Source organism: Schistocerca serialis, chromosome 3 (assembly GCF_023864345.2).
Source record: "Schistocerca serialis cubense isolate TAMUIC-IGC-003099 chromosome 3, iqSchSeri2.2, whole genome shotgun sequence".
NCBI classification, from domain to species: domain Eukaryota; kingdom Metazoa; phylum Arthropoda; class Insecta; order Orthoptera; family Acrididae; genus Schistocerca; species Schistocerca serialis.
The window spans coordinates 423,126,309-423,152,603 of record NC_064640.1 but is presented as its reverse complement, the minus strand read 5'-3'; the positions used below and the strand labels follow the sequence as shown (position 1 = coordinate 423,152,603).

Below are 26,295 nucleotides of genomic sequence, written 5' to 3'. Positions count from 1 at the left end.
AATGTTAGCTCGATGTGCGGGTGCATTGTCTTGGTGCAACAGCACACGCGCAGCCCTTCCCGGACATTTTTGTTGCAGTGCAGGAAGGAATTTGTTCTTCAAAACCTTTTCGTAGGATGCACCTGTTACCGTAGTGCCCTTTGGAACGCAATGGGTAAGGATTACGCCCTCGCTGTCCCAGAACATGGACACCATCATTTTTTCAGCACTGGCGGTTACCCGAATTTTTTTTGGTGGCGGTGAATCTGTGTGCTTCCATTGAACTGACTGGCGCTTTGTTTCTGGATTGAAAAATGGCATCCACATCTCATCCATTGTCACAACCGACGAAAAGAAAGTCCCATTCATGTTGTCGTTGCGCGTCAACATTGTTTGGCAACATGCCACACGGGCAGCCATGTGGTCGTCCGTCAGCATTCGTGGCACCCACCTGGATGACACTTTTCGCATTTTCAGGTCGTCATGCAGGATTGTGTGCACAGAACCCACAGAAATGCCAAGTCTGGAGGCGATCTGTTCAACAGTCATTCGGCGATCCCCCAAAACAATTCTCTCCTCTCATGTTGTCAGACCGGCTTGTGCGAGCCCGAGGTTGTTTCGATTTGTTGTCACACAATGTTCTGCCTTCATTAAACTGTCGCACCCACGAACGCACTTTCGACACATCCATAACTCCATCACCACATGTCTCCTTCAACTGTCGATGAATTTCAATTGGTTTCACACCACGCAAAATTCAGAAAATGAATGATTGCACGCTGTTCAAGTAAGGAAAACGTTGCCATTTTAAGTATTTAAAACAGTTCTCATTCTCGCCGCTGACGGTAAAATTCCATCTGCCGTACGGTGCTGCCATCTCTGGGACGTATTGACAATGAACGCGGCCTCATTTTAAAACAATGCGCGTGTTTCTATCTCTTTCCAGTCCGGAGAAAAAAAATCGGAGGCCTTAGAACTTGAATGCACCTCGTATACCATCTTAGGCAATTTATTACATTCGTAAGTAAGCATTACAATTATGGATGGATTGTTATATGGTTATATCACTTGTTATGTATTTCACTGTTATTGTCTAATCTGCTTTCAGAAAACACTTGATAATGGCACTTTGAAGCCGAAATCATGATTGTGTAAGTGTAAATGTAACACAGTAAATAAACAACAGTCTAATGGTGGTACTGACTTTAAAGAAATATATTATGACTGTGGTCCCACATTATGAAAAAATTATTAAATAAATCATTGACTTTGGTTTGCTTTCCACACAACATTATCCATGTGTTAGTTGAATTTTAATTATTCGTAATTATAATCCCTAAGTATTTAGTTGAATTTACAGCCTTTAGAATAGTGTGTTTTATCCTGTAAACCAAATTTAGCAGATTCCTTTTAGTACTAATGTGGATGACTTCAGACTTTTCATTACTTAGAGCCAATTGTCACTTCTCACCATACAGATATCGTGACCAAGTTGTTTTCTAATTTATGATGACTTTATAAGATGGTAAATCACAGCACCATCTGGAAACAGTCTAAGAGGGCTGCTTAGATTACCTCCTAAGTCATTTATTAGATCAGGAACAAAGGAGCGCCTATAACACTTCCTTGCAAACGCCAGACATCAATTCTGTTTTACTTGATTATTTTCAGTCGATTACTACATACAGTGACCTTTCTGACTGGAAATCATCACGAATCCCGCCACAAAACTGACAATACTCCATATGCACGTAATTTAATTAAAGTTGCTTGCGAGGAACTTCACATTTAATTCCGCCACATGACACATCACACTAAAACGTTTACAAATACACATTCATAGCTATACTGCTACAAGAAAGTAACATCAACATCTGAATGAATAATTCGGTCGCACTGTGAATGAAACTGCATTGTTACAAAATATGGCAACTGCGCGGCATGTGGAAGAGAGATTTTTGCAGTCTAATTTGTAATTCGCGGCTAGCCACTTGGAAAGAGAACGATTCTTATTGGTTGATAGCAGTTGATGGTGGAGGAAACACAGAACAGCTGAAAATAGGGCCGTCTTCCAACATGACGTGAACTATACGTCTTGGTTTGAAGACTCAATTTGCCCAGAACTACCGCTACAATCTGCAGAATGTGAATAGAAGAACGGAAGAAGAATAGGATTCAATGTCCTGTTAATGACACGAACATTATACACAGAGCAAAACTGATATTGTGGAAATACAGGCAAGGAATTTGGCAATGTCCTTTTCAAAAGAAGTATTTGTGCATTCGCCTTAAGTGATTTAGGGTAACTATGGAAAACCTAAATCTTGATGGTCTCCCAAACATCTAGTAACATTGCCACTGCACCAGAATAAGATTTGCTTATGTGCTTTTCCCCCATTCACATCTGTACAGAATCAGCATAAAGGAAACCATATCCTGTGTCTGAGAAAATACATTAAATGGAGATATAACACCATTCTCATGTTGGAAGCATAAAGCTCTGAAGGGGGGGGGGGGGGGGGGGGGGGGGGCAGATCACCCAACAACAAATGTTCAGTTATGATACAATAAGTAATTTATTGAAAATATATACGAGAGACCATAATGTGCTAAAACAAAGTATTACTACCATGACCATCCAATCTTATCCAGCTAAATGCCAATTTAAAGAGTGTAATTCTAGGAAGAAGCCAGTGCAGGTTTTCTAGTATATTTAGCAGGGTGTGTCATCATGCTGTTTAAGAAGAAGCTCACATTTACAAATAATAATACTCTTAATGAGCAGTACTGGATGCCCTGTAAAGCAATTGGGTTTTGTGTACCATGGCAAGCCCAGCTCAAATTTCAGTACTAACTGTTTTTTTATGCATTTTAACACAGCAAGTGTATCCTGCAGTAGAGATAATTTTCTATAATAAAGGTGCCATCTACCAAAATGAAAATGCCCCAAATCACAGTCAGGCAAGTTCGAACAACAAACAGATGAAATCTGACATTTTCACGGGTCTAACAAACCAAATGATTACTTTACCAGACAAAACAAAAATTTACATACAACCCACATCATAAAATCTCTGTGCCAAAAAGGCACTTTCCACATGGGAGTTTATAACAAGCTTCCTGAAAACATAAAAGCTATTACTGATGTCAAAACCTCTGGAAAATTCTAATATCATACTTACAGTAACTCTGCTTTTACTCCATTGAAGAATATTTAAATTTATGAAGTGTGTTATGTAAACACCTAATGTATGAAGTGCTTAGTTGTAACCTTAAATAAGTACGCCTAGAAATCACTTTCAGAAGTGTACTTATGACTTGATTTGTCCAACATCTTATGCAAAAGACACTTTTGCACACAACAGGAGCAATAAATACACAATACAATTGAGGACTTTTAGACAGATCAGAAGTAGGTGCTACATTGCATGCCAAACAATAAAAATTTCATTTGGAAGCAATCGTAACTTGTATCCATGATGAATCACAACTGTGAGACAGGTTAAATGAGATCTATTTTGATATCAATTATTTCCATTCACACCGTCCCATTCTCTTTGAAGATATCAGAATTAATCTCTACCTCTCTGATGGCTCCATCCATACTTCTACACCTATCGAGCCCACTAACAACCAACAGTACCTGCATTTTTACAGCAGTCATCCCTTCCTGCCCCCCCCCCCCCAAAAAAAAAAAAAAAAAAAAAAAAAAAAAAAATCAATCACATATAGACTGGCCACCTATCTGCGGTGCATCTGCACTGATGAGAATTCCTTTCTGAAGGTCTCCTTAAGGCCACCATAGACTGGCACTATCTCCCTAAACCTAGTCCACAGGCAAATTTCCCACGCCATATCCTCATACCAGATGCAAATAAGCATCGCACTTACCAATCAATACAATCCCAGACTGGAAAAACTGAACTATGTCCTTCACCGGGGCTTGAATGTCTATCATCGTGCCTGAAAATGAGGAGCATCTTACCCATAATCCTCCCATCTGCTCCTGATGTGGCATTCTGCCATCCCACCAGTCCACACAACACCCTGGTCCATCCCTATGCCACACCCATTCTCAGCCCCCTGCCACAAGACTCAGATTCCTGTGGGAGACCCTGTTGGAAGATCTGTTTGATTCACCTATCCAGCACATCCTACCCCAGTCGTGTCACATGCTTATCCTATCCCATCAAAAGCAGAGCAGGGCCATATGTAAAAGCATCCATGTCTTATACAAGCTCAGCCACAATTTCTGCATGGCATTTTATGTGGGCATGACCACTAGATAACTGCCCATATGAATAAACGGCAACCACCAAACTGTCACCAAGAGTTAAGTTAACAACCCAGTGGTGGCAGAACATGGTGTCGAGGACAATGTGTTTGATTTTAATAGCTGCTTCACACAACCCATGCCAATTGAAATCTTCCCCCCTCTCCACAGCACTAGCTTTTCTGAACTACATAGACAGGAGTTGTACTTGCAACACATTCTCTATTTAATCCTCCTAGCCTCTATCTCTGATAACTGTCTGCCCCCCATCCACCTGACCATAACTTCACTCATCTTCCACCCACACCTCTGCCCCAGTTTCCGTTCTGTCACCTCCTCCCAGTCCGCTCGATCATGTAATTATCGTGCGATGCACAAACTCCCTGGTGCCCACGTGTCACGTTCCTATTCTGTGCACCTGCTGCCTCTTCTTCCTATATTCCCATCCCATACACCTCTTCCTCCCTTCCTCAACTCTCCCTCCTGATCTCTGCCTCCTTTTCCCCACCCTCGCAGACTCCACTCAATACAACCCCTCAACCCCAGTCTACCTGTCGAAATGTGCTCCTGGCACTGTGTACTGAATGAAATGGTACAGATCTGGGTGTATGTGTACTCTAGCATGATAAGGGATTCGACCAAACGCTAGCAAAATTTTCAGTCTTGTTTATGTGACTGTTGACGACTCCATGCCTCTACTAATCGATGAATTGTTACCTTTTCTCCTAAATTATTTATCAGAATTATGATGAAAGTGGTAAGATGAAGTTCAGTGTAGGTTGCATAAATTTGGCACTGATTAAACTTAAGAGAATGTGATGAGGGTAGGTCTACCCTCATTCCCACTATAGGTGGGTCCCTCTCAGTTGGGGGGGGTCTGACTGATCTGTCCTTCATTTCTAACCTTCCCATCTCTAGCCCTTTCTCTTCACATATTAGTTATAAAAGCTAGAGTACTTTTTATTGACAGTACTCACATTTCTCACGAAGGCAAGTACTGGTCAGAAACTGTTTTATTGTATAGTTTACTCAAGAGAATTGTCTTTTTGATAAAATTTATCATTCATTCTGGTGATGTACATGACATACTCTTATACAGAAATTTGCCCTTCAATGTTCACCCAATACCGCTTTAATATTAACATGGAAGCATACAATGAATATACCTAGCATTGACGACATACAGTGAGATTCAGATAGAAGGAGACAACATACAATCCAAAAACACGTATCACAGTAATTTTATTGTATGATTAAAAAATAAGGGCACTTCAGCTGGTAAGGCAACTCTTGGCCTCATCATGATGTAAAACTCATTAAGTTACAACATAGCACACCGCCATATGAAGATATAATTATTTATTAATGGCTGGAAAGATGAAGACTACGGCCGAACACTCAGTTTAATCAACCACAGAGTGTTAGCCACCTTCCTAAGCAACTTATCTTCCCAATGGTGCCTTGCAACTAATCTGACTAAGGAACTTTTGGCACATACAATGACAGCACACAAAGTCACGCTATGAATCCTACTTGAAGATGAGGCTGCACTATCTACTATTGAACAGAAGATACACACGTAAGAAACCTTTGTAACTTCCTGAATGCTTGAAACTTAACTGCAAGGTCACATCTTTCCTCTAACAAAGTCCGACACTGCTCTTGACTTAAACTACAAGAACTTAGAATTTTGCATTAAGATGTATAATATGACAAATTATTATTCAGATGATGATAATCAGTTCTAAGTACCTTTAAAGAATGAATAAGTACTGTTTTGCAAGGACTACAGACTCATGATAGTGCACAATGTGATGCTTTAACTCTGAATAGCACTTTCCTCTCAAAAATATTTCTTTATTTGAACAATTATTTCTGAAGAATACTGTATTTGACTATAGAGAGTTTGTAAGCATACTAATATGCTACAGTGATGCACTCATATCACTAACTGGACTATTGTTACCTACATCAATGCCACAAGAGACCTAGATTGTGTAACATATTGACCTTACCATAACTGCATCTGCTTCAAAAAATCGATGAAATCATAGGCCACACTACAGAAATATCTTTAAAAAACAATTTATTCAACACTTGGGGTACTTCTGATTAGACATACTGCAACAGTAGTGACTTTTTTTTAAACTGTTTGTTGGGCTTTGCATATGTTTCTTGACAAGCAAACTGAGTATCAGGGATACATACCATTGATTTTACGCAAGGCAGAAGCCGTCAGTTCCTCTCTTCAGGGGTGGAATAAACAAAAGGATGAAGCACCTTCTCTCAAATTTATCACTGGGAGTAATTATATAGGAAATAATTTTCACTCGGGCTGAAACACTACAATCTACACTGCATGAAAGGTTACACAATGTTATGTTCACTAATTATTATTAAAATGTCACTTTCTACACGGAATTTTGTAATTTTTATTCCAAAAAGTCCACACTTTATAGACACTCCTAACATCCAAGGACTTAAAAATAACACCATCAAATTTGCTGTATTTGTACAGTCCATGTCACAAGTTCACTTTTCATTATGTACATCTGTTCACAAAAAATTGCACTATTTAATTTTTTGAAGTCACATGGTTTCATGTTTACGTAAACACAATGTGTAAAATCACAAATTGCTTCTCCAAAGGAAATTACGAACGTCTTTTCGATATTCGGGGCTGGTGACTAGGCTCCATATGAAAGGACGAGCTGGATGTGTGCTAATGGCTCTGTATCCAATGATGCTCTTAACTCTGTAACAGAAATAACTGGTATCACAACTTAGTACATCAGGAAAGTTTAAATTTATAAGCTAAAAAATTTCATGTGGATCGAAAAGGAGACCTAAAGTATTAGTTACATAGACAAAATACAGGTGCTTCAGTGGTTTCCTTATTGTTGATTTAATACTGCTGATGGCAATGACAAAAAAATGATATTACCTACTCTTGCTTGGGATACACCATTCACTTGAAAGAAGCAATTTGACACCGTGTCTCTGACACTATAATGCAAGTAACATTTTATCAAAGAAGAAGTATAAGAAGAGGAAGGTGTCCTCATATTCCCAATCGATCAAGTGGATCAGCAATTTTGTGCTTTCAAGATAAGCTTTCTCAATATCAAAGAAGACTGCAGTAAGGTGGTATGTTCTAAATCCATATTGGGAGCAGCTACGTAGCTTTCTGGATTCCAAAACCTAGACAAGATGATGGTTAGTGATCATTTCTAGAGTCTTTCCCCATGCAAGATGTAAGGGTGATATCACACACTATCCTTTTTTGATTTTAGGAAAGGCATTAATTGCAGTAGTGGTCATCACTCCAAATTCTCCTTAAAGCAGCTAGGCTGGGTACTTCTGATCACAAATTGGGATTATGTAGAATGCTACACTGAATCTTACCTGTTTCTGGCAAAGTAGGGATTGTAAATGGATAGTTGTACACTTGACAGCAAAAGAACTGAAGCACTGTGACAAACAGCAGAAAAATTGGATCACTTGGCAACAGCAGCATAAAAGTCAGGCCAGGGCATGATATCAGACAGGGCAAGTGGGTCACTGATTGAGATGATAACTTATATCTGACACTCACTATGTATTCACCTATGCCCTATGTGCTAAGGATTGCTTACTTTACAACATGACTACAGACCTGACAATGTTCGAACTGCAGCAACAACATCTGGATAACTACAAATATGAGGCACAGAGGCTACAAAAGTTTTAAGAATGTGCTTATAAGGCCTCACTATGTACCATTCATGATTAATCAAGAATAAAAGATCAATTTTACAACTATTTTTTTTCTCTTTTTTTCAAAATTGCTCATTCTCATCTTTTGCAAGCTGAAATGATAAATTCACACATTTTAGAATGAAGTTCAAAGCCACAAAATTACATTAGATGAACATATGTTCAAGGAGACTTCTCCAACACCCGTCTTTCATTACATAATCGTTAAAGGAGTGGAATGGTAATCTGAAGGTGCAGAGTTCAAAGCTCCATGTTTCTATTTTTTTTTATTATTTGTATGAATTCACTAGAATATAAAAGATGGCGAAAGCTTGGACAATGTTCATTCAAATTTTGAAATCAAGTATGAGAGTAATGAAATAGCTCACCTTACTGCACATCAGTTTCACTATAATTCAAACATTTTTCTTCCAGTAGCTTATGTTGTGAAAGATATGGTGCCTTGGGTCAGAGAAAATATCCAGCTCCAAAAGCAACTTTTGGAGAGCTATTCTCAAAGGACAGAACCAAACTTTATAAATCCGTACAGCTAAACTTAATACTTAACACCCCTGAGTGTTTGGAAGCAGTGATTACATTTTCCCAATAAATTAACAGTAGAATACTTCGACCAGCAGTGCACTAGTAAGGATGTTAAAGAGTACTTATACACCTCTAAAACAGCTATTAACCCGTAAGTACTTGCATGACAAGAAGTAACATAAAAAAAAGAAATGCATTGATCTATGGATGATCTTTGGACATAAATGAAGAAAACAGCATGTAATTAACAACATTTAATGACACTTTGATTTATTATGTGAGGAACAAAAGAAGTGTAACCTAATACTTAAAACTGCTATACAGCAGTAACACAGAGCTTTTCAGAACATCAGAATATTTCAGTGAGCTAAGCATCTTATGTAGATAACTTTGGAATGCACTTTGCATACATGTTCCATACAAGTAGCACACACTGTTTAATGCTTGTTGTCATTTGTACTTTGACTGATGAGGCATCTCTTCTGTTTGTGCAATGTTAGTCCAATTTCTGTTTGCAGTGTTTGATGTTGCTGATCCTGCTGTTGTATTCCTGTTCCTATGGCCATCAGAAACTACGTTATTCTGTTCCTAACATTGAGGGGTATATGGCTGTTACCTATTCTCCTGATAACACTCCCCATGATGAAGTTGGTTGGTTGGTTTGGGGGATTAAAGGGACCAGACTGCTATGGTCATCGGTCCCTTTGTCCAAAGGCAAAGAACACCCACAGAGAATAAAAACGAGGAACAGAAGAGATCACAGACGATACAGAACAAGAGAAACTGAGACAAAGACAAGACAAAACGAACTAAAACCACACAGAGTGTGACGGTGGTTGGCCGACCATAGAAATAAAAAAGGAAAAGCCAACCACTTAGAAACACATTAAAAAAAAATCTGTTGAAAATCATAGGCCAAAGGCCAGCATCAACACAAAACAATAAAATAAACAGAAACACTCAAATTAAATGATAAAATCCCCCTGCCCGAATAAAACGTAAAACTAAGTCAGCCATAGTGGAGTTGTCTGTTAAAAGGGCAGGGAGCATATCAGGCGGCGCAAATGTCTGCCTGACCACAGTTAAAAGGGGGCAGGCTAACAGAATGTGGGCCACTGTCAAAGCCGCCCCGCAGCGACATACAGGAGGGTCCTCCCGGCGCAGTAAATAACTGTGTGTTAGCCGGGAGTGGCCAATGCGGAGCCGACAAAGGACGACGGAGTCCCTGCGGTTGGCTCGCATGGATGACCGCCACACAGTCGTCGTCTCCTTAATGGCACGGAGTTTATTGGGTGTAATCCGATCGCGCCATTCAGCGTCCCAAAGCGCAAAAACTTTTCGGCGGGGGACCGCCCGCAAATCAGTCTCTGGGAGGCCAACATCCAGAGATGGTTTACACGTGGCCTCTTTCGCCAGGCGGTCAACATGTTCATTGCCCGGGATACCGACATGACCGGGGGTCCACACAAAGACCACAGAGCGGCCGCAACGCGCAAGAGTATGCAGGGACTCATGGATAGCCATTACCAGATGAGAACGAGGAAAACACTGGTCGAGAGCTCGTAAACCGCTCAGGGAATCGCTACAGATCACGAAGGACTCACCTGAGCAGGAGCGGATATACTCTAGGGTTCGAAAGATGGCGACTAGCTCAGCAGTGTAAACGCTGCAGCCAGCCACCAAGGACCGTTGTTCGGAATGGTTCCCCAGAATTAGCGCATACCCGACACGACCAGCAACCATCGAACCGTCGGTGTAAACAATTCCAGAGCCCTGATACGTGGCAAGGATGGAATAAAAGCGGCGGCGGAAGGCCTCTGGAGGGACCGAGTCCTTCGAGCCCTGTGCCAAGTCGAGCCGAAGGCAAGGGCGAGGAACACATCACGGGGGTGTACACAGAGGTGCCTGGAAAGGAGGAGGAACAGGGAAAAACCCAAGCCCGCAGAGAAGCTCCTTGATGCGTACGGCGATCGGACAACCCGACCGGGGCCGACGGTCCGGCAGATGGACGACCGACTGCGGGAACAGGACACGGTAATTTGGATGCCCGGGCAAACTAAAAACATGGGCAGCATAAGCAGCCAGTAATTGTTGGCGTCGTACCCGCAGTGGAGGTACACCTGCCTCCGCTAGTACGCTGTCCACAGGGCTGGTGCGGAAAGCACCAGTGGCAAGGCGTATCCCGCTGTGGAGAATTGGGTCCAGCACCCGTAACACAGATGGGGATGCTGAGCCATAAGCCAGGCACCCATAATCCAGACGGGACTGGATTAACGCCTGGTAGAGCCGCAACAGGGTAGAGCGGTCGGCGCCCCAGCGGGTGTGGCTCAAGCATCTCAGAGCGTTTAGATGCCGCCAACACGTCTGTTTAAGCTGCCGGATATGAGGTAGCCAAGTCAACCGGGCATCGAAAACCACCCCCAAAAACCTGTGAGTCTCCACCACAGCAAGAAGTTCGTCGGCAAGATAAAGCCGCGGCTCAGGATGGACTGTTCGGCGCCGGCAGAAATGCATAACGCGGGTCTTGGCTGCCGAAAACTGAAACCCATGTGCTACAGCCCAAGACTGCGCCTTACGGATAGCGCCCTGTAGCTGACGTTCAACAGCTGCAATGCCAGTAGAGCTGTAGTAAAGGCAGAAGTCATCAGCATACAGGGAAGCGGAGACAGAATTTCCCACGGCCGCAGCAAGCCCGTTAATGGCTATTAAAAACAGACAGACACTTAAAACAGAGCCCTGTGGCACACCGTTCTCCTGGACGTGGGAGGAACTATACGAGGCCGCGACTTGCACGCGGAAGGTACGACACGACAGAAAATTGCGGATAAAAATCGGCAGAGGACCCCGAAGACCCCATCCATGAAGCGTAGAAAGAATGTGATGACGCCATGTCGTATCGTACGCCTTCCGCATGTCGAAAAAGACAGCGACCAGGTGCTGACGGCGGGCAAAGGCAGTACGGATGGCTGACTCCAGGCTCACCAGATTGTCGGTGGCGGAGCGGCCTCTACGGAACCCACCCTGAGACGGAGCCAGAAGGCCCCGAGACTCCAGTACCCAATGCAAGCGCCGGCTCACCATCCGTTCAAGCAACTTGCAAAGAACGTTGGTGAGGCTAATGGGACGGTAGCTGTCCACCGCCAGAGAGGTCTTTCCAGGTTTCAAAACGGGGATGACAATGCCTTCCCGCCATTGCGACGGAAACTCCCCCTCGACCCAAAGACGGTTGTAAAGATCGAGAAGGCGCCGCTGGCAGTCCACTGAAAGGTGTTTCAGCATCTGACAGTGGATGCCATCTGGCCCAGGAGCGGTATCAGGGCAAGCAGCTAGGGCACTGCGAAATTCCCACTCACTGAATGGATCATTGTAAGATTCCGGGTGGTTGGTGCGAAACGAAAGGCTCCGACGTTCCAGCCACTCTTTAATGGAGCGGAAGGCCTAGGGGTAATTCGCAGAAGCGGAACTTATAGCAAAATGCTCTGCTAAGCGATTTGCAATGACGTCGGAGGCAGTACAAACGGCTCCATTCAGTGAGAGCGCAGGGACGCTGGCAGGGGTCCGATAGCCGTAGACGCGTCGAATCTTGGCACAGACCTGCGAGGGAGTGACATGGAGGCCAATGGTGGACACATACCGCTCCCAGCACTCCTTCTTGCCTTGGCGGATAAGGAGGCGGGCCCGCGCACGCAGCCGTTTGAGGGCGATAAGGTGGGCTAAGGAGGGATGTCGCTTGTGACGCTGGAGCGCCCGCCGGCGATCTTTAATCGCTTCAGCGATCTCAGGCGACCACCAAGGCACAGCCTTCCGCCGAGGGGACCCAGAGGAACGGGGAATGGCAGATTCGGCGGCAGTAACGATGCCGGTGGTGACCGATTGAACCACCGCATCAATGTCATCAGTAGAGAGAGGCTCAAAAGCGGCAGTGGAGGAGAACAAATCCCAGTCAGCCTTATTCATAGCCCATCGGCTAGGGCGCCCAGAAGAGTGACGCTGTGGTAGTGACAAAAAGAGCGGAAAGTGGTCACTACCACACAGGTCGTCATGCACACTCCATTGGACAGATGGTAAGAGGCTATGGCTACAGATGGAAAGGTCAATGGCGGAGTAGGTGCCATGCGCCACACTGAAGTGTGTGAAGGCACCATCATTTAACAGCGAGAGATCGAGCTGCGACAATAAATGCTCAACGATGACGCCTCGACCTGTGGCCACTGACCCACCCCACAGAGGGTTATGGGCGTTGAAATCGCCCAATAGCAAGAAAGGTGGCGGCAATTGGGCGACCAGTGCAGCCAGGACATGCTGCGAGACATCACCATCCGGTGGAATGTAAAGACTGCAGACGGTAACAGCCTGTGGCGTCCACACGCGTACAGCGACAGCCTCTAAAGGCGTCTGGAGAGGGACAGACTCGCTGTGCAGAGTGTGAAGGACATATATGCAGACGCCACCAGACACCCTTTCATAAGCTGCTCGGTTCTTATAATAACCCCGATAGCCACGGAGGGCGGGGGTTCGCATCGCTGGAAACCAAGTTTCCTGGAGAGCAATGCAGAAGAAAGAGCGAAGGCTGAGAAGTTGGCGGAGCTCAGCTAAATGGTGGAAAAAACCGCCGCAGTTCCACTGGAGGATGGTATTGTCCATGGCTGAGAAAGACGTGAAATGACTGGGAAGGCAATTTACGCCGCTTGTTCACTCACTGCCACCGATTCAGTACCCGTACGAGAGGCATCCATGGCGTCTGAGGGACCAGCGAGATCAAGGTCCTCAGTGGACGCTAGAATCTCGACTTCATCCTCAGACGCAGAGCGCGAAAGGTGCGGTGGGGTTGGTGCCAACGCAAGTTCTTTGGCCTTAGAGGTCTTTCTCTTGGACTTCTCTCGGTGAACCTTGGGTTTCACCGGCTGGGAAGGCTTCACCGATTCAGTCTCCGGGACAGAGGAGGATCGTGACGCCCTACGCCCAGCCGCTGGTGAGGACTTATGCCACTGGCGGCCGTCATCCTTCCCGCTGGTGGAACCCTGGGAAGGCAGGGTCCCAAGGGAACTCTTACGAGCGAGAGTAGCCGAAGAAGTTAGACGCTTCTCCGGCTGAGAAGCGGGGACGGACGTCCCCGACGGGTGGGAGGAGGTTGCTCCCGAGGTAGGTGGTGCAGGAGCAACCGGTTGGGTAGAGCCCCCCATGGGCAAGGTGGCAGGAGGAGTCTTACTGCTTATCGAGCTGGCTGGAAGTCTCGAAACTGATGGAGCTAGCACAGTTGTTGTAGCAGCTGCATAAGAAGATGTCATTCTCACAGGATGGAGTCTGTCATATTTCCGTTTGGCCTCAGTATAGGTCAGCCGGTCCAGGGTCTTATATTCCATGATTTTGCGCTCTTTCTGAAAGACTTTGCAGTCAGGCGAGCAAGGTGAATGGTGCTCCCCGCAGTTGACGCAGATGGGAGGCGGGGCACATGGAGTATCGGGATGAGATGGGCGTCCGCAATCTCGACATGTGAGGCTGGAAGTGCAGCGGAAAGACATATGGCCGAACTTCCAGCACTTGAAGCACCGCATCGGGGGAGGGATATAGGGCTTGACGTCACATCGGTAGACCATCACCTTGACCTTTTCCGGTAATGTATCACCCTCGAAGGCCAAGATGAAGGCACCGGTAGCAACCTGATTGTCCCTCGGACCCCGATGAACGCGCCGGACGAAATGAACACCTCTACGTTCTAAGTTGGCGCGCAGCTCGTCATCAGACTGCAAAAGGAGATCCCTATGGAAAATAACACCCAGGACCATATTTAAACTCTTATGTGGTGTAATAGAAACGTTAACATCCCCCAACTTGTCACAAGCAAGTAACCTGCGGGACTGGGCGGAGGATGCCGTTTGTATCAGTACTGACCCAGAGCGCATTTTAGACAAGCCCTCCACCTCCCCAAACTTGTCCTCTAAATGCTCGACGAAGAACTGAGGCTTTGTGGAGAGAAAAGACTCCCCATCAGCTCTCGTGCAAACTAAGAATCAGGGCGAATAACTGTTACCTCCATCCTGAGACTTACGCTCTTCCCACGGCGTGGCCAGGGAAGGGAACGTTTTCGGATCGTACTTCTGAGCATTAAATTGAGCCCGAGAACGCTTAGAGACTGCTGGCGGTTGGCCGCCAGCGAGAGATGATGTACCACGCTTCATTGCGGGTCATCCGCCCTGATGCCACCTACTCCGACCAAGGGCCCTCCCCACGGGCGCCACCCAGCCACAGCAATAGCCACCTGGCAGGATGGCCATTGCCGGGAGTCCTGATGCCCCAGGGAGATGGGCATCTACTCCTTGGCATACGTGGGGAGTGAACGGCGCAGGCATCAGCAGAGCGATCCCTGTGTTGTCAGGGGGCTACAACCAAGATGGTACATGGCGGCCCCACCACAACGGACTGGCTACCGTGCTGGATGTTAGGTGACATGTGGTCCATGGGCGTCGTCAGTGCAGAAAATGGCCCTGCACAGTGCTTGGCAGAAAGTGCACGCAGGGGCGCATCGATGCCCAAGAGATGGAGAGCGGGCAAGACTGCAATGCAACGACGAATAAGATGGCGAAAGTTCTCAACACAACACGGACACAATGCACCAAGTAAGGCGCCCTTCCCCAATCGGCTCGCTCTTCGGAAAAATTTTGAGATATGGAGGTCAAACCCGACAGGGGACCATCACATAAGGCCGAAACATTTGAGAATCCTTTTAGTCGCCTCTTACGACAGGCAGGAATACCGCGGGCCTATTCTAACCCCCGAACCCGCAGGGGGTCATGATGAAGTTGTTTGCAAGCTTCTCCAGACATGTTGTTCTTTGTATATTTTGATTAGTGTTCATTTTGTAAATGGTATATGAGTTTAGAGCAGAGAGATTTAGAAAGTCGAACAACACAGCTAGATGTCATCTTCTTCTTTGGCCTACGCTATAATTGCTGCATACCTGGTCACATGTGTCCACTGCTTCATTAGTGTGATTGTAGAAATTCACAATGTGTGTGTGTGTGTGAGGGGGGGTAACAACACCTGTCTCTGAATCTATCTTGGAATCAGTTTGAATTGATGATGTTAGCACATTTCTTTCGCGAAACCAAATGAACTTTAACTCGCATTCGTGTTTTTACTGGGCAGGAACTTGGCAGGAATTTCATGCTCTCCCCCCCCATGATGTTTCCACTAAAGTAAGCTTCATGTCCAGCAGTGTTCTGGCAAGTGGGACAATGGTATACCAGTTAATGGTATACCAGTTATCAACAGTTATGTTCCTTCCAAGTCTCTTATGTGAGCAACAAGGCATTGAACAACATCTGAAGGACTGTAACACTGCCTGAACGGACCATCAGGCAGCATTCTTGCATACACCTCAAATGTGTGCAAGTAGAATGTTCTATTATATACTAAGGCAAACACTTTTATTCCACATTTCTTAGGTTTTTCAGGCAAATACTGCCTAAATGAGCAACCACCTTGAAATGGAATGAGTTGCTCATAAATCGCCAAATAATCCGTAGAGGTGTAGACTTTCATAAAGTTTACTCCTGTGAGTAGACGAAATGCACAAATAGCAGCCAATTTGCCAGCCTTCTTTCTCTCATCTCAGTCAGTGGCGTTATCAAACTGAATAGAGAGAAGCAAGAACGAAAATCCCTGGTAAGACATAGCCTGGGAAAAAAGTTCCATTTCCGTCCCGCTCACGCGTATCTCTGAAGTGGAGATGGTAAGCTGTAGGTTCCAGCAAACAGTAATAAGCCAAGCAATGCCTTCATTTCAAATTGACCTGTAACTTGAGCATCACGACTCCTCTCAAAATTTGTGGCAGTTTTCATAAAGCAAGTAACTAATCTCTCAATTATATTCTCGTCAAAGTAAAGAAAGAAGGTCTGTTCCGATGTTTTTGTTCCCTTTGCCACAGATGTGTGTTAATAATATTGTGCTTTTTAGCATGGTACTTCAACTAAATGGCTGGCTGCTCAATTTGCTTTTACCATCTCTGCCCAGAAAAAAAAAGTGTGTCATTTTTTAGAGTCACCATTCCACCACCAGAAGTAACAGAAATGACTGAATCAGTTTCATGTTCATTTTCTTCAACACAGTTGTCTTCAAAATCAGAGAATCTTCCCACAGATTCGCATCATCTTTGTGAAGTAATTCTGCAATACTTTCTTCATCAGTCAATATTTTAGGCATTCTCTGACAGGAAATGAAGAACAGCCAGTCTCTTTCCTTTTGGCTAAGAAAGAAAATGTGATATAAAAATAAAATTGGTAAGTAATTAAATTTACTTACGCCAAAAAGAAGACACCCACTTCTTCAAACTCTGTTATTTGTGGCCGAAGACACACACTCGCGTAGGGTCACAGACTAATTTAATAATGTTTATTCAGGGACACACAGACAGGCATGCATGGGTGAACACGAACTCAAGACAAAATCATCAATTTCATAGGCGGGATTCTACTCCACGATCTCAAAAAAAAAAGCACCTTAGTAACTTGGCTCACTCAACCTCCACAAGCTGAAGCCACATTGGCTTAAGGGCAGACCTAAAGCAGCAAGAATTTTTGAACATGTCTTCCTCGGTATGACACAACTACTGCTCCTTTTGACAGAGATATAAATGTTTATTTCTTCCCTCAGGCATCAGTATAAGAATGGCAAGCAGAAATTGCCCTTGCAGGCTGTCAGTTGCAACTGCTTACTGATAGCATTCAGTTCAAGACAGAGTCAAGCTCTGACTGAAGAAGGTAAGTTTTCAGGTAGAGATTCTGCAGGATGTGTGGTGTGCCACCTGCCACTGCAAAGAGATGTTGGAGGAATTATTTTGAAAGATGCACTACCAACAGATTTCCTGACTCGGGTAGGAACAGACTGAAAATGCACCAGGACAGAGAACTTGTGCAGAAGAGCCGACAGCTTGCTTCTTACACATGAAGCAGTTGTGAGAGATCAACTCCTACAGCTAAAGTGGCACTGTTCACTGAAGGGTGAGGCAAACTGGACTGCATGCACACAGACCTGCTGTAAAACAGGAACTCAGAGAGCAAAATGTTTAATACCAGGTGGCATTTGTGGAGCTCCACCTGAACGCAGCATGTGAAAACAGAATTTTCATGCGCAACGATGGTTCAAGAGCGATTTAAAGGTCATGAAGGGCAAGACATTGTCAAGACTATGTAGTGACTATAAGGAGAAGTCGGTAGCTATCAGCTTCCTGACGGAGCAAGGAGAAGTTGGTAGCTATCAGCTTCCTGACGGAGCTGGATTTCTGCAAAAGAATCAGGAGGGCTTCACAGAATCTAGGGAACTCATGGTATCAAGCCGTATGCCCATATAGTGAAGAATGTGAGGCTTCATTCAGTGCAAATGGTATGCACTGAAGAAAAAAATGAAATGTGTGTAAGGCATTAATGGCCAAGAGACCCTAGTCGCCAGTTGCGGTTCAATTCGTTTTTATTTTATGCCACTTCAGTGAATTGCATGACAATGATGAGAAAAAAACACACACACACACACACACACACACACACACACACACGCACGCACACACGAACGTTCCGAGCACAAAAAAAATCCTCGATGCTGCCAGGAATTGAACCTGGAGCACCATGACTGAGAGCCATCTATCAATGTAACCATGAGCTCATGACCTATGCATAATTCTGCATTTGTTCAGCATCGAGACAATCTTACTAGGATGAAGCATAAAAAAAGGGGATTTTTAGGATTGATCTAATGGGTTTTTCACAGGGACTACAAATTTATGGTGTAGAATAATGAAAAAAGTAAAATTGGAGAATGTAACATCAAAGTTCCACTCTATTCTAATAATCATGTTGTTATAAGACATGTATTATACTGTTGGGCCTAAAGGAGAAAAATTGTTGATGATATCAACCAATACAGTCTGGGGGTCATAATTCTGACTGGGGAGAAATCGTGCACAGGAGTTCCCCCAAGGATCAATCGTTGGTCCACTACTGATCCTCATCTACGTAAATGATCTTGCATCTAATATACAACAAGGAGAATTAGTTCTTTTGCAGATGACACTAGTATTGTAATCAATCCAAGCACATATACAAGAACAGAAAAAATTGTAAACAAAATTCTTAAAAGTTTCATTGACTGGTTTTCTGTGAATGGTCTCACCCTCAACTTTAAAAAGACACAACATATTCATTTCTGCACATCTAGGGGTACTACACCAACGATAAGTGTAACATATGGCAAGGAAATAATAAATAGGAGGGAAACTTCAAAATTTTAAGGTGTCCATAATGATGAGCACTTAAATTGGGAAATGCATATTTTGGAACTCCTAAAACAACTCAGTTCAGCTACATTTGCATTTAGAATCATTGCAAATCTTGGGAAGACAAAAATCAGTAAGTTGACACATTTTGCATATTTTCATTCAATAATGTCATATTGAATAATGTTTTTGGGCAACTCATCTTTAAGAAAGAAGGAAAAACATGCTGTAAGAATATAATGTCATGCTTGCCCATGATCATACTGTTGGGCATCCTGACCACTGCTTCATACTATATTTATTTCCTCATGAAGTTTGTTGTAAATAATCCACTACAGTTCAAAAGGAACAGTGATGTACACAATTACAATACCAGTGACGTTCGTAACTCCACATGAAACTGCCTTTTGCACAAAAAGGGGACACAACACTACAACAAAAAATTTGACCACTTAACCAGTGATATAAAATGTCTAACAGACAGCAAGATAAAGATTTGAAAACAAACTGAGAAGGTTTCACATTGACAACTCCTCCAATTCCATAGAAGAATTTCAGTTACTGTAATGTGCAGAAAGTGGTGTGTAGGATTTACTAACTGTATATCTTTTTTCTTTTTTTTATGGGAGCAGGGAAGAAAAAAGCTGAGAAATGTTCAGAATGTAGCCATACGTACACATTAATTTGTGGTGTGAATTTAAAATGACTCATTCCATATGACTATGATCTTTTGGGCACAATGGTTCATGGAACACGAAACTAAATAACTAAGGAAAACTTCTTTTGATGCACTTTGAGACTGCATTCTTGAAGCCTGGAAGAAAGTTGTCTCTTCTGGCCATTATGTCCGACTTCTCACAGAGTCCATGTCAAGATGCATGATTAAAGTTACAAATAATGAGGAGAGTCTGGACAAGATATTACTGCACTGAAAACATTTTATTTTCTTTACTCGTATTTTCTCAATTTTCCATCAGTGATAGCTGGTGGAAGATCACTTTGCGACAGAAATGTGTTGAACCCGAGGTGATAAAATATGAGTTAGTTTTCCTTTATTTTTAAATATTAAATTTATCTTTCATTTGTTCTCTGCATACATACTTGAAAAGTAATAAATTATGAGGGAATTTTTAAGGCTATTTTTTTGTTATTTCAAATTCATTTCTTCTTGTCCTCTACTGCCACCTTCTGCATCCCACGCAAAATATGTAAAAGATTTCTTCTAATGTTTGTTCAAACCCTCCACCTCTTTTGCTCACTAACAAACTATGGGCTGAGAATGGTAGGCAAGCTGGATGTTTCCATTTGTATACAACTATTAATGATGTGGGTTGGCCTGGATCTGATGTGACAGTTTCTTGTGATATCTTGAGAACTTTTCTGATGTTTACAGTGAGATAGTTACCTGAGATTTGGTCAAAACTCGGCACATTGTACAGTAGTAGTTTTAGGGGCAAAGTAGCCTATAGTAGTGTAAAGCCTCATGGGTGCATCAAGACACCAAACAAATAGTAGCTACAGTGGCAATTAGCAAAAATGCATTAATCTTAAAACTTCTGCGAACTGGTAGGAACTCATGGAATTGACGAGTTGGTTGTTGTCCCTTGTTGGGGATAGAAGAGAAGTCTGTGGTCAAATCGATGCAGATTTATTTTTGCAATATATCAGTTTATCAAAGCTGACATATGGGATCAACAGAAATTGTTTGAGCTCATTCTGGGTACCGCAAGAATACAAGAATAAATTCTGTTTCTGTGTGTGGACACAGAATTTCATAACCAGTAAACATCTGAATATGAGCATTGTGATTTAGTGCAGAAGTGCTGGACGTGACAGTGGGAGCTTTAGGTGCTCAGCAGTTTTTCCCCCAAAGCATAATGTATGGAGACAGAAGAAGATGGTGTAACTAAGCAAAGGTAGCCTTGCAGAGCAAATGACTAGCTATGGGAGTTAATGGCTGTTACAAGACTTGTTGCACTGAGAATAAACCATGTTATTTTGTTTGACCTGCTTCTGAGTTTAGCCAAAATTCTGACGACATTGTTACATTTTCCAATGACTTTTTCATGTTTGTCTGTGCTGGTGTCATCTGTGAGATTACTAAGTTTTCTGTATATTGGTCATTCTGATTTTGCACTAGTTGTCTGCACAATTCTTTCAGTTAAAAAGTAGCTGGTGGGCTGCTTCTGCAGACAAGTAAATGTGCTCTAGGCATTATTAACCACAAAGTAGTGTACAGACTTTATGACTGTTTTGGGACATGCTGAAAAATGCAAGCGTTGAGCTCGGGCAATGATCGCTAACTTATTTCACTAATTGCTAGTTAATATAGCAGTTTGTTCTAACAATTGCTCCTTGACGATTCTCACATAAATACTGCGATGGCCTAGAGAGGTTAATATCGACCCGTCAGACAATAACCTAACAAAAAATTGGACAGGCTGCAAGGCACTACATTGGTAATATGAGCTCTACTCTCAACTAGATAAACTTCTTATTGCTATTTCTGTCTCTTTCTATTATAAGCCTACTGCAAACTGAACAGTTTGTTAATATGGATGTTCTTGCTTTTAAGAAAGTACCATCAACAATGATTGCTTTGTAATCATTATGGTCAGAAGTTACTTAGCATTGTTCTGTTTATTATAGATTACTGACAGTTTTACTTTAGAATGACATATTAAAAGATTGTGGAGTCAGCATACTGCATTCCTTTTTACTCATACACTCTCTGTTTTAATTTCTGGAACCTTTTGCACCGCACTTTTTCAGTAATTGCGAATATTGAGCATAGTTCCTTTGCACAGTTAACTTGTATGATATGAGGCTTTTTATTATAAGTAGCTTGCAGAATTTCATTGTTGATGTTTGCATTTTGCAATGAATGCTCTGTTATTGGCTTTGCGTTCCTCTGTTTTGGGGTAGTGCCAATGACACTGTTTTCATGAAATCTTTTTGAAGTCTATAATGATCATAAGTTGTGTTAGGTGTGTATAATTCTTACACTACAACCAGTGATTGAATTTTCAGTTTTCAGCATCCCTGAGAAAGAAAAACAATAATAATTGTTACAGCTATTGATTAAGGATTTTCAGCTTGCAGTCAGTGCACCTGAGTGATTTTAGTATCTACATCCTAGCCCGTAAGCCTAGTTTCAGAAATGGGAGTAAAAAGTCATTGGTTAACACTGGTGATATTTCTGCCCTTTGTCAACTGCCAAACGCATCTTTGAGAGGCAAGATACATTCTGCACTTTCAAGCCTGCTCAAGGAAACATAGGCAGCATAAACATACTACTCCTGTGGCTATTAAAACTGGCAACACTGTATGATATGTTTGGCTACTCTGCGATTGTCAACTTGCTTTCAGGAATGGCACAGATTTATCCTGCTAAATTAACCTGATTTTTTCTGTCACTTGCATTAAATAATCTAAGCGATTTTCATTTAATATGCAAACTTGGGTTATTAGATTTATGGTTCTGAGTCCAGAAACGTCATTCCATCGCAAATTATATGTGTCAGCTGTCACTATGGCGATGACAGAGCACGAAAAACAGCACTGGCTTGCTAACATTTAATGTGATCACTGTCTAAAGCAATAGCTGTTTTTGCTGTGGGTTTGAAGCTCACTGGAGGACTATTACTTAGCATTTACATTTTTCATCTTCTTTAAATTGCCAGACCAACAACTGGCAAGTAATATTCATAAAACCTCTGCATCATACGTCTTCTCATAAACTTCACTCATAACTTTACTGGGAACATCAACCTGTCTTCTCATACTACTGCTCATCAGCTCTTGCTTAAATGAAAAATTGTGGGTCACGTAAATATAACATAAGGGAGCGACAAACAGATATCTGTGCCTCATATTTGTTTGTATGCAGACTCTGTCACTGCGATTCAAACATTCAGTCAGGTCCATAATCTGTGTCGTACAATAAGCAATCCTTGGCACAAAAGGATAGGTGAATACACAGTGAGCATCGGATATCTCTCATATCCTCAATCAGCGACCCACTTCCTCTGTCTGATCTCTCACCCAGACCCAGTTTTTATGCTTCTATTGCCAAATGGTCAGATTTTCCTACAATTTTGTTTACAGTGGCCAAGTCTTTTTGCTGTTGAGTGTGCACCTGTGTGATGTCCAACACAAAAATTTAGCCTCTCCCTGTTTATAGTGTCATGATGCAGATCAAATTTGTGACTAAGCTGGTGATATGGATGAAGTGTTGTGCCACACATCTGTTGGACTGGACACTAGGATCTCATTATTCAATGCAGTTGTGACAGGGTATATTTATGATGTCTCAGAAATCTTCCTTAAACACCTTTCGAACTTTAGCTCTGGCTAACTGAAACATTGTTATATTTTCTATGAATGGACTGCTTCTGGATCTTCATAGCATCAGCTGTCTGTTTCTTAATGAATATTATAACTGCTATACCACCACAGAACAGGTTGTCCCATAAAACAAAAGGCAAATTTCTGAATGGACCCATCAATGGCTTTGTGGGTTACTTCTGTAATATGGTCTGCCCATTCCTGGACAATGTCACAGTTAGGCTCACTGAGCATCTATTTCTGCTGCTGTCATTCAGAAATTTCTCTCTTTTCCTCTCTTGAAACTTCTTGGCTGTGTGTTGCTGGACAAGAAGTCACTTCCTAGTTCCCATGAAGCATTATCTGTAAGGGCATGAGAGCAAATATGATTGTGTTTGGAATAACACCAATGCAGTGCTGAAATCCATTATTTTATCCACAGTTAGAAAATGAAGTTCTTATAACTGAAGCAGATCTTCTAAAACTCAACCTCTGGGGCAGGTGCTGGAAGAGTCTCAAAGCACACTGTGTCCGTTAATGTATACAAGGAGAATAAATGGCAGAGATTTCTTTAGGATCTCACTATCAATATAATTATGAGGGAGTAAGCAGACACTGCACAATGTTACTAAGGGTGAAGTATGAACTGATACACCACATAGTCAAGTGGTGTGTGTGATTTAAGTCACTGATAAACACAATGGTGCCATCATCCATACATTCATCAATGATGTCATTGTTCCTATGTCATTATTCCCATAAAAATTTTAACTCCGTGGTACAGGAGATTCAGGGAGCCTAAAATATCTCTCTTTTGGACATGGACCAGTGTTGTCCACAGTAGAAGTTACAATTTCTCCATGTAAGTTCTGCTAAAATCATCAGTGCCATCTTTCCAATAGATTTCTGTATCTCCTTCTTTCATCATCGTGATAACTCTGCAACAAGAGAGAGAGAGAGAGAGAGAGAGAGAGAGAGAGAGAGAGAGGAGCAATATGAGTAGGTCGTTCCGTTACTGGTGCTTCTAAGTTCATACCCCCACAGCCTTACGGCTTTCACTATACATTTTTAGTCCACGGTTCTCCTATTGATGCAACCTTCCTCTTCTTTAGTAAAGATCGTTGCACTGTCCTTGGATATAAACTAGTTCTAGCCACTAGTGATTGATCTCTTTAGTTGCATGAATAATTTTAGAACTGAGTGTGGATTTTTTTCTCAAATGCAGCATTGTATGTTTATTTGCATATGCTGATCTTGGTGCCAGAATTACATCTTTCTACTTGAATTAAGCTGGCTTAAGACACTCAGCATGTCATCAACCATTTTTTACATTGCATCCCAGGGATCCTCTTCTGGTTCCCATTCTTTCTATTGTGTCTATATTCATCATATCTTAGCATGTTGCAACCCCTTTATTTGAATTACGTGTTAAGTGCAGCTAAACTATGAATGCGTACTTTCCAGTTTTCTTAATTTTTATTAACTTTATTACTTCCTGTACTGCTATTGTCTCAACAAAAAGATCATTATTTCCTAGTTGCTTAATGGATTTATGTAACAGTAATACTTTATCAAATGATCCTCCATTTTTATCATAACAAACATGTTTTGTATTATGGGGTATGTTCTGTTACTATCTCTAAGGGAATATTCCAACAAGCAGCTGGTGAGTACAGAGTCCATCGATGCAGGGCCATGTCAGGTTCCCCAGAGGTTGCCTACTAGTGATCGTTTTGCCTCAAAAGTGTTCCATCTTATCAACAAACATTCTGATGACAAAAAATTTTTTTTTCATTTTTCTAATTGAGGTTTGTACTTTCATTGCAACCAGGGCAGTCACACATTCATTCCCACAGGTTGTCACTGAAACATGCCCCAAATTAATGGTAATAGACTGGTGGCATTTGGCCATCATCCAGCTTGTGGCCTTGGGGTCCTCACACTCTTACACAGCCATTACTACTAGCTAGCCCTCTAAAGGGAGGAATACATAGGACAGTCAGAGTTACACTTCCCATGTGCAAAGGTTAGTAATGGAACAGTGGCTTGGGATCCCTTTTGTTCATCAATCATGTAGTCGAGACGTGAACCCCCTGAGGACAAGAAAATTGATTTCATGGTAAGGAATGATACCATTTGAAATGACAGAAATTCTAGAATAAAAGAGCCTGTATGCCCGATGCACTATCTGCTTTTGCATGGTAAATGGCATGTCTGCGGCCTCATCACAAAGGATGTCTATTAAATTGTCCTACATGCATCTGTGACCAGCTTAATCATATCAGTGTGGAAAATGTTGTTGGTTTTGGGCTATGTAGGTCATACTTATCTGCACACTGAGCATCCAAAATGAAGCAAGAATAACACAAAAGATTTATGAAAATGGAGCGCACACATCCTGTCTTCTCTCAAAGACCCCTATTTAATGCACTTCAGAGATGTTCAGTGCCTTCATTGTTCTTGTCCTCTGATTTCTTGTACGTAGTAACTATTAAGAGCCTGCAATACCGTGACGTCCATAAATATCATTGTATATTTGTAACTTCAAATAGTATCCCTCATGTGCAGGAAGGATACACACAAAGTACTTTCTTTATGGAGAGTTTTCATTATCATTTTCTCTTCACGAAGAATTACTTCATTTGATGTGGGATCAGAATAAATAATGTAAAAAAAAAAAACTTAGCATTTTCATCACAAAGTTCATAGGTGCAACCAAGAAAAGTAAATGAAAAAACATACTTACCTAACACATCAAACGCTTCTTCAAATGAAGCACATGGTAAGAGGTCTTCTGTGTAAAAGGCGAACATTTTTTCTGACATCTTCAATAACAACTCATCGTTATGTCGCAAAAATGTTGAGAGAGTCGATGGCCACAGTTTCTCATAGGACACTGCCAAATTCTGCAACACATCATTACACAATATCACTGAATTTCATTAACTTTATACACAACAATGAAAGTAATAGTATTTAGTTTTTTGCATGTTGCAAAACATCAGCTTTTTCTTGTGCTTTTGTCCCAGATCAGAGCAGTGCCAGCAGAGTTATGGACAGATTTGGCATGGTTAATTTAAGGGGTGGCTGCATGCACTTCCTGTTGTCACACTGTTACCCCCTGGGAAGGGTTGTGTGCACCCCAACTGTCTGCATGTAGTGTTATTCTTGT

General features: G+C 42.5%; 1 protein-coding gene across 1 annotated transcript in view; it reads right to left on the bottom strand.

The window, feature by feature from the left end:
* Positions 1 to 6,321: 6,321 nt before the first annotated feature.
* Positions 6,322 to 26,295, bottom strand: part of LOC126470301 (protein purity of essence) — a 475,244-nt gene continuing 455,270 nt past the window's right edge. The window contains exons 82-83 of the mRNA XM_050098072.1: positions 25,870 to 26,029; positions 6,322 to 7,007 (exon numbers count right to left, since the gene is read on the bottom strand). Of these exons, the coding sequence (XP_049954029.1) occupies positions 6,940 to 7,007; positions 25,870 to 26,029 (228 nt within the window). The 3' untranslated portion in view covers positions 6,322 to 6,939. The remainder of the gene's footprint in view (positions 7,008 to 25,869; positions 26,030 to 26,295) is intronic.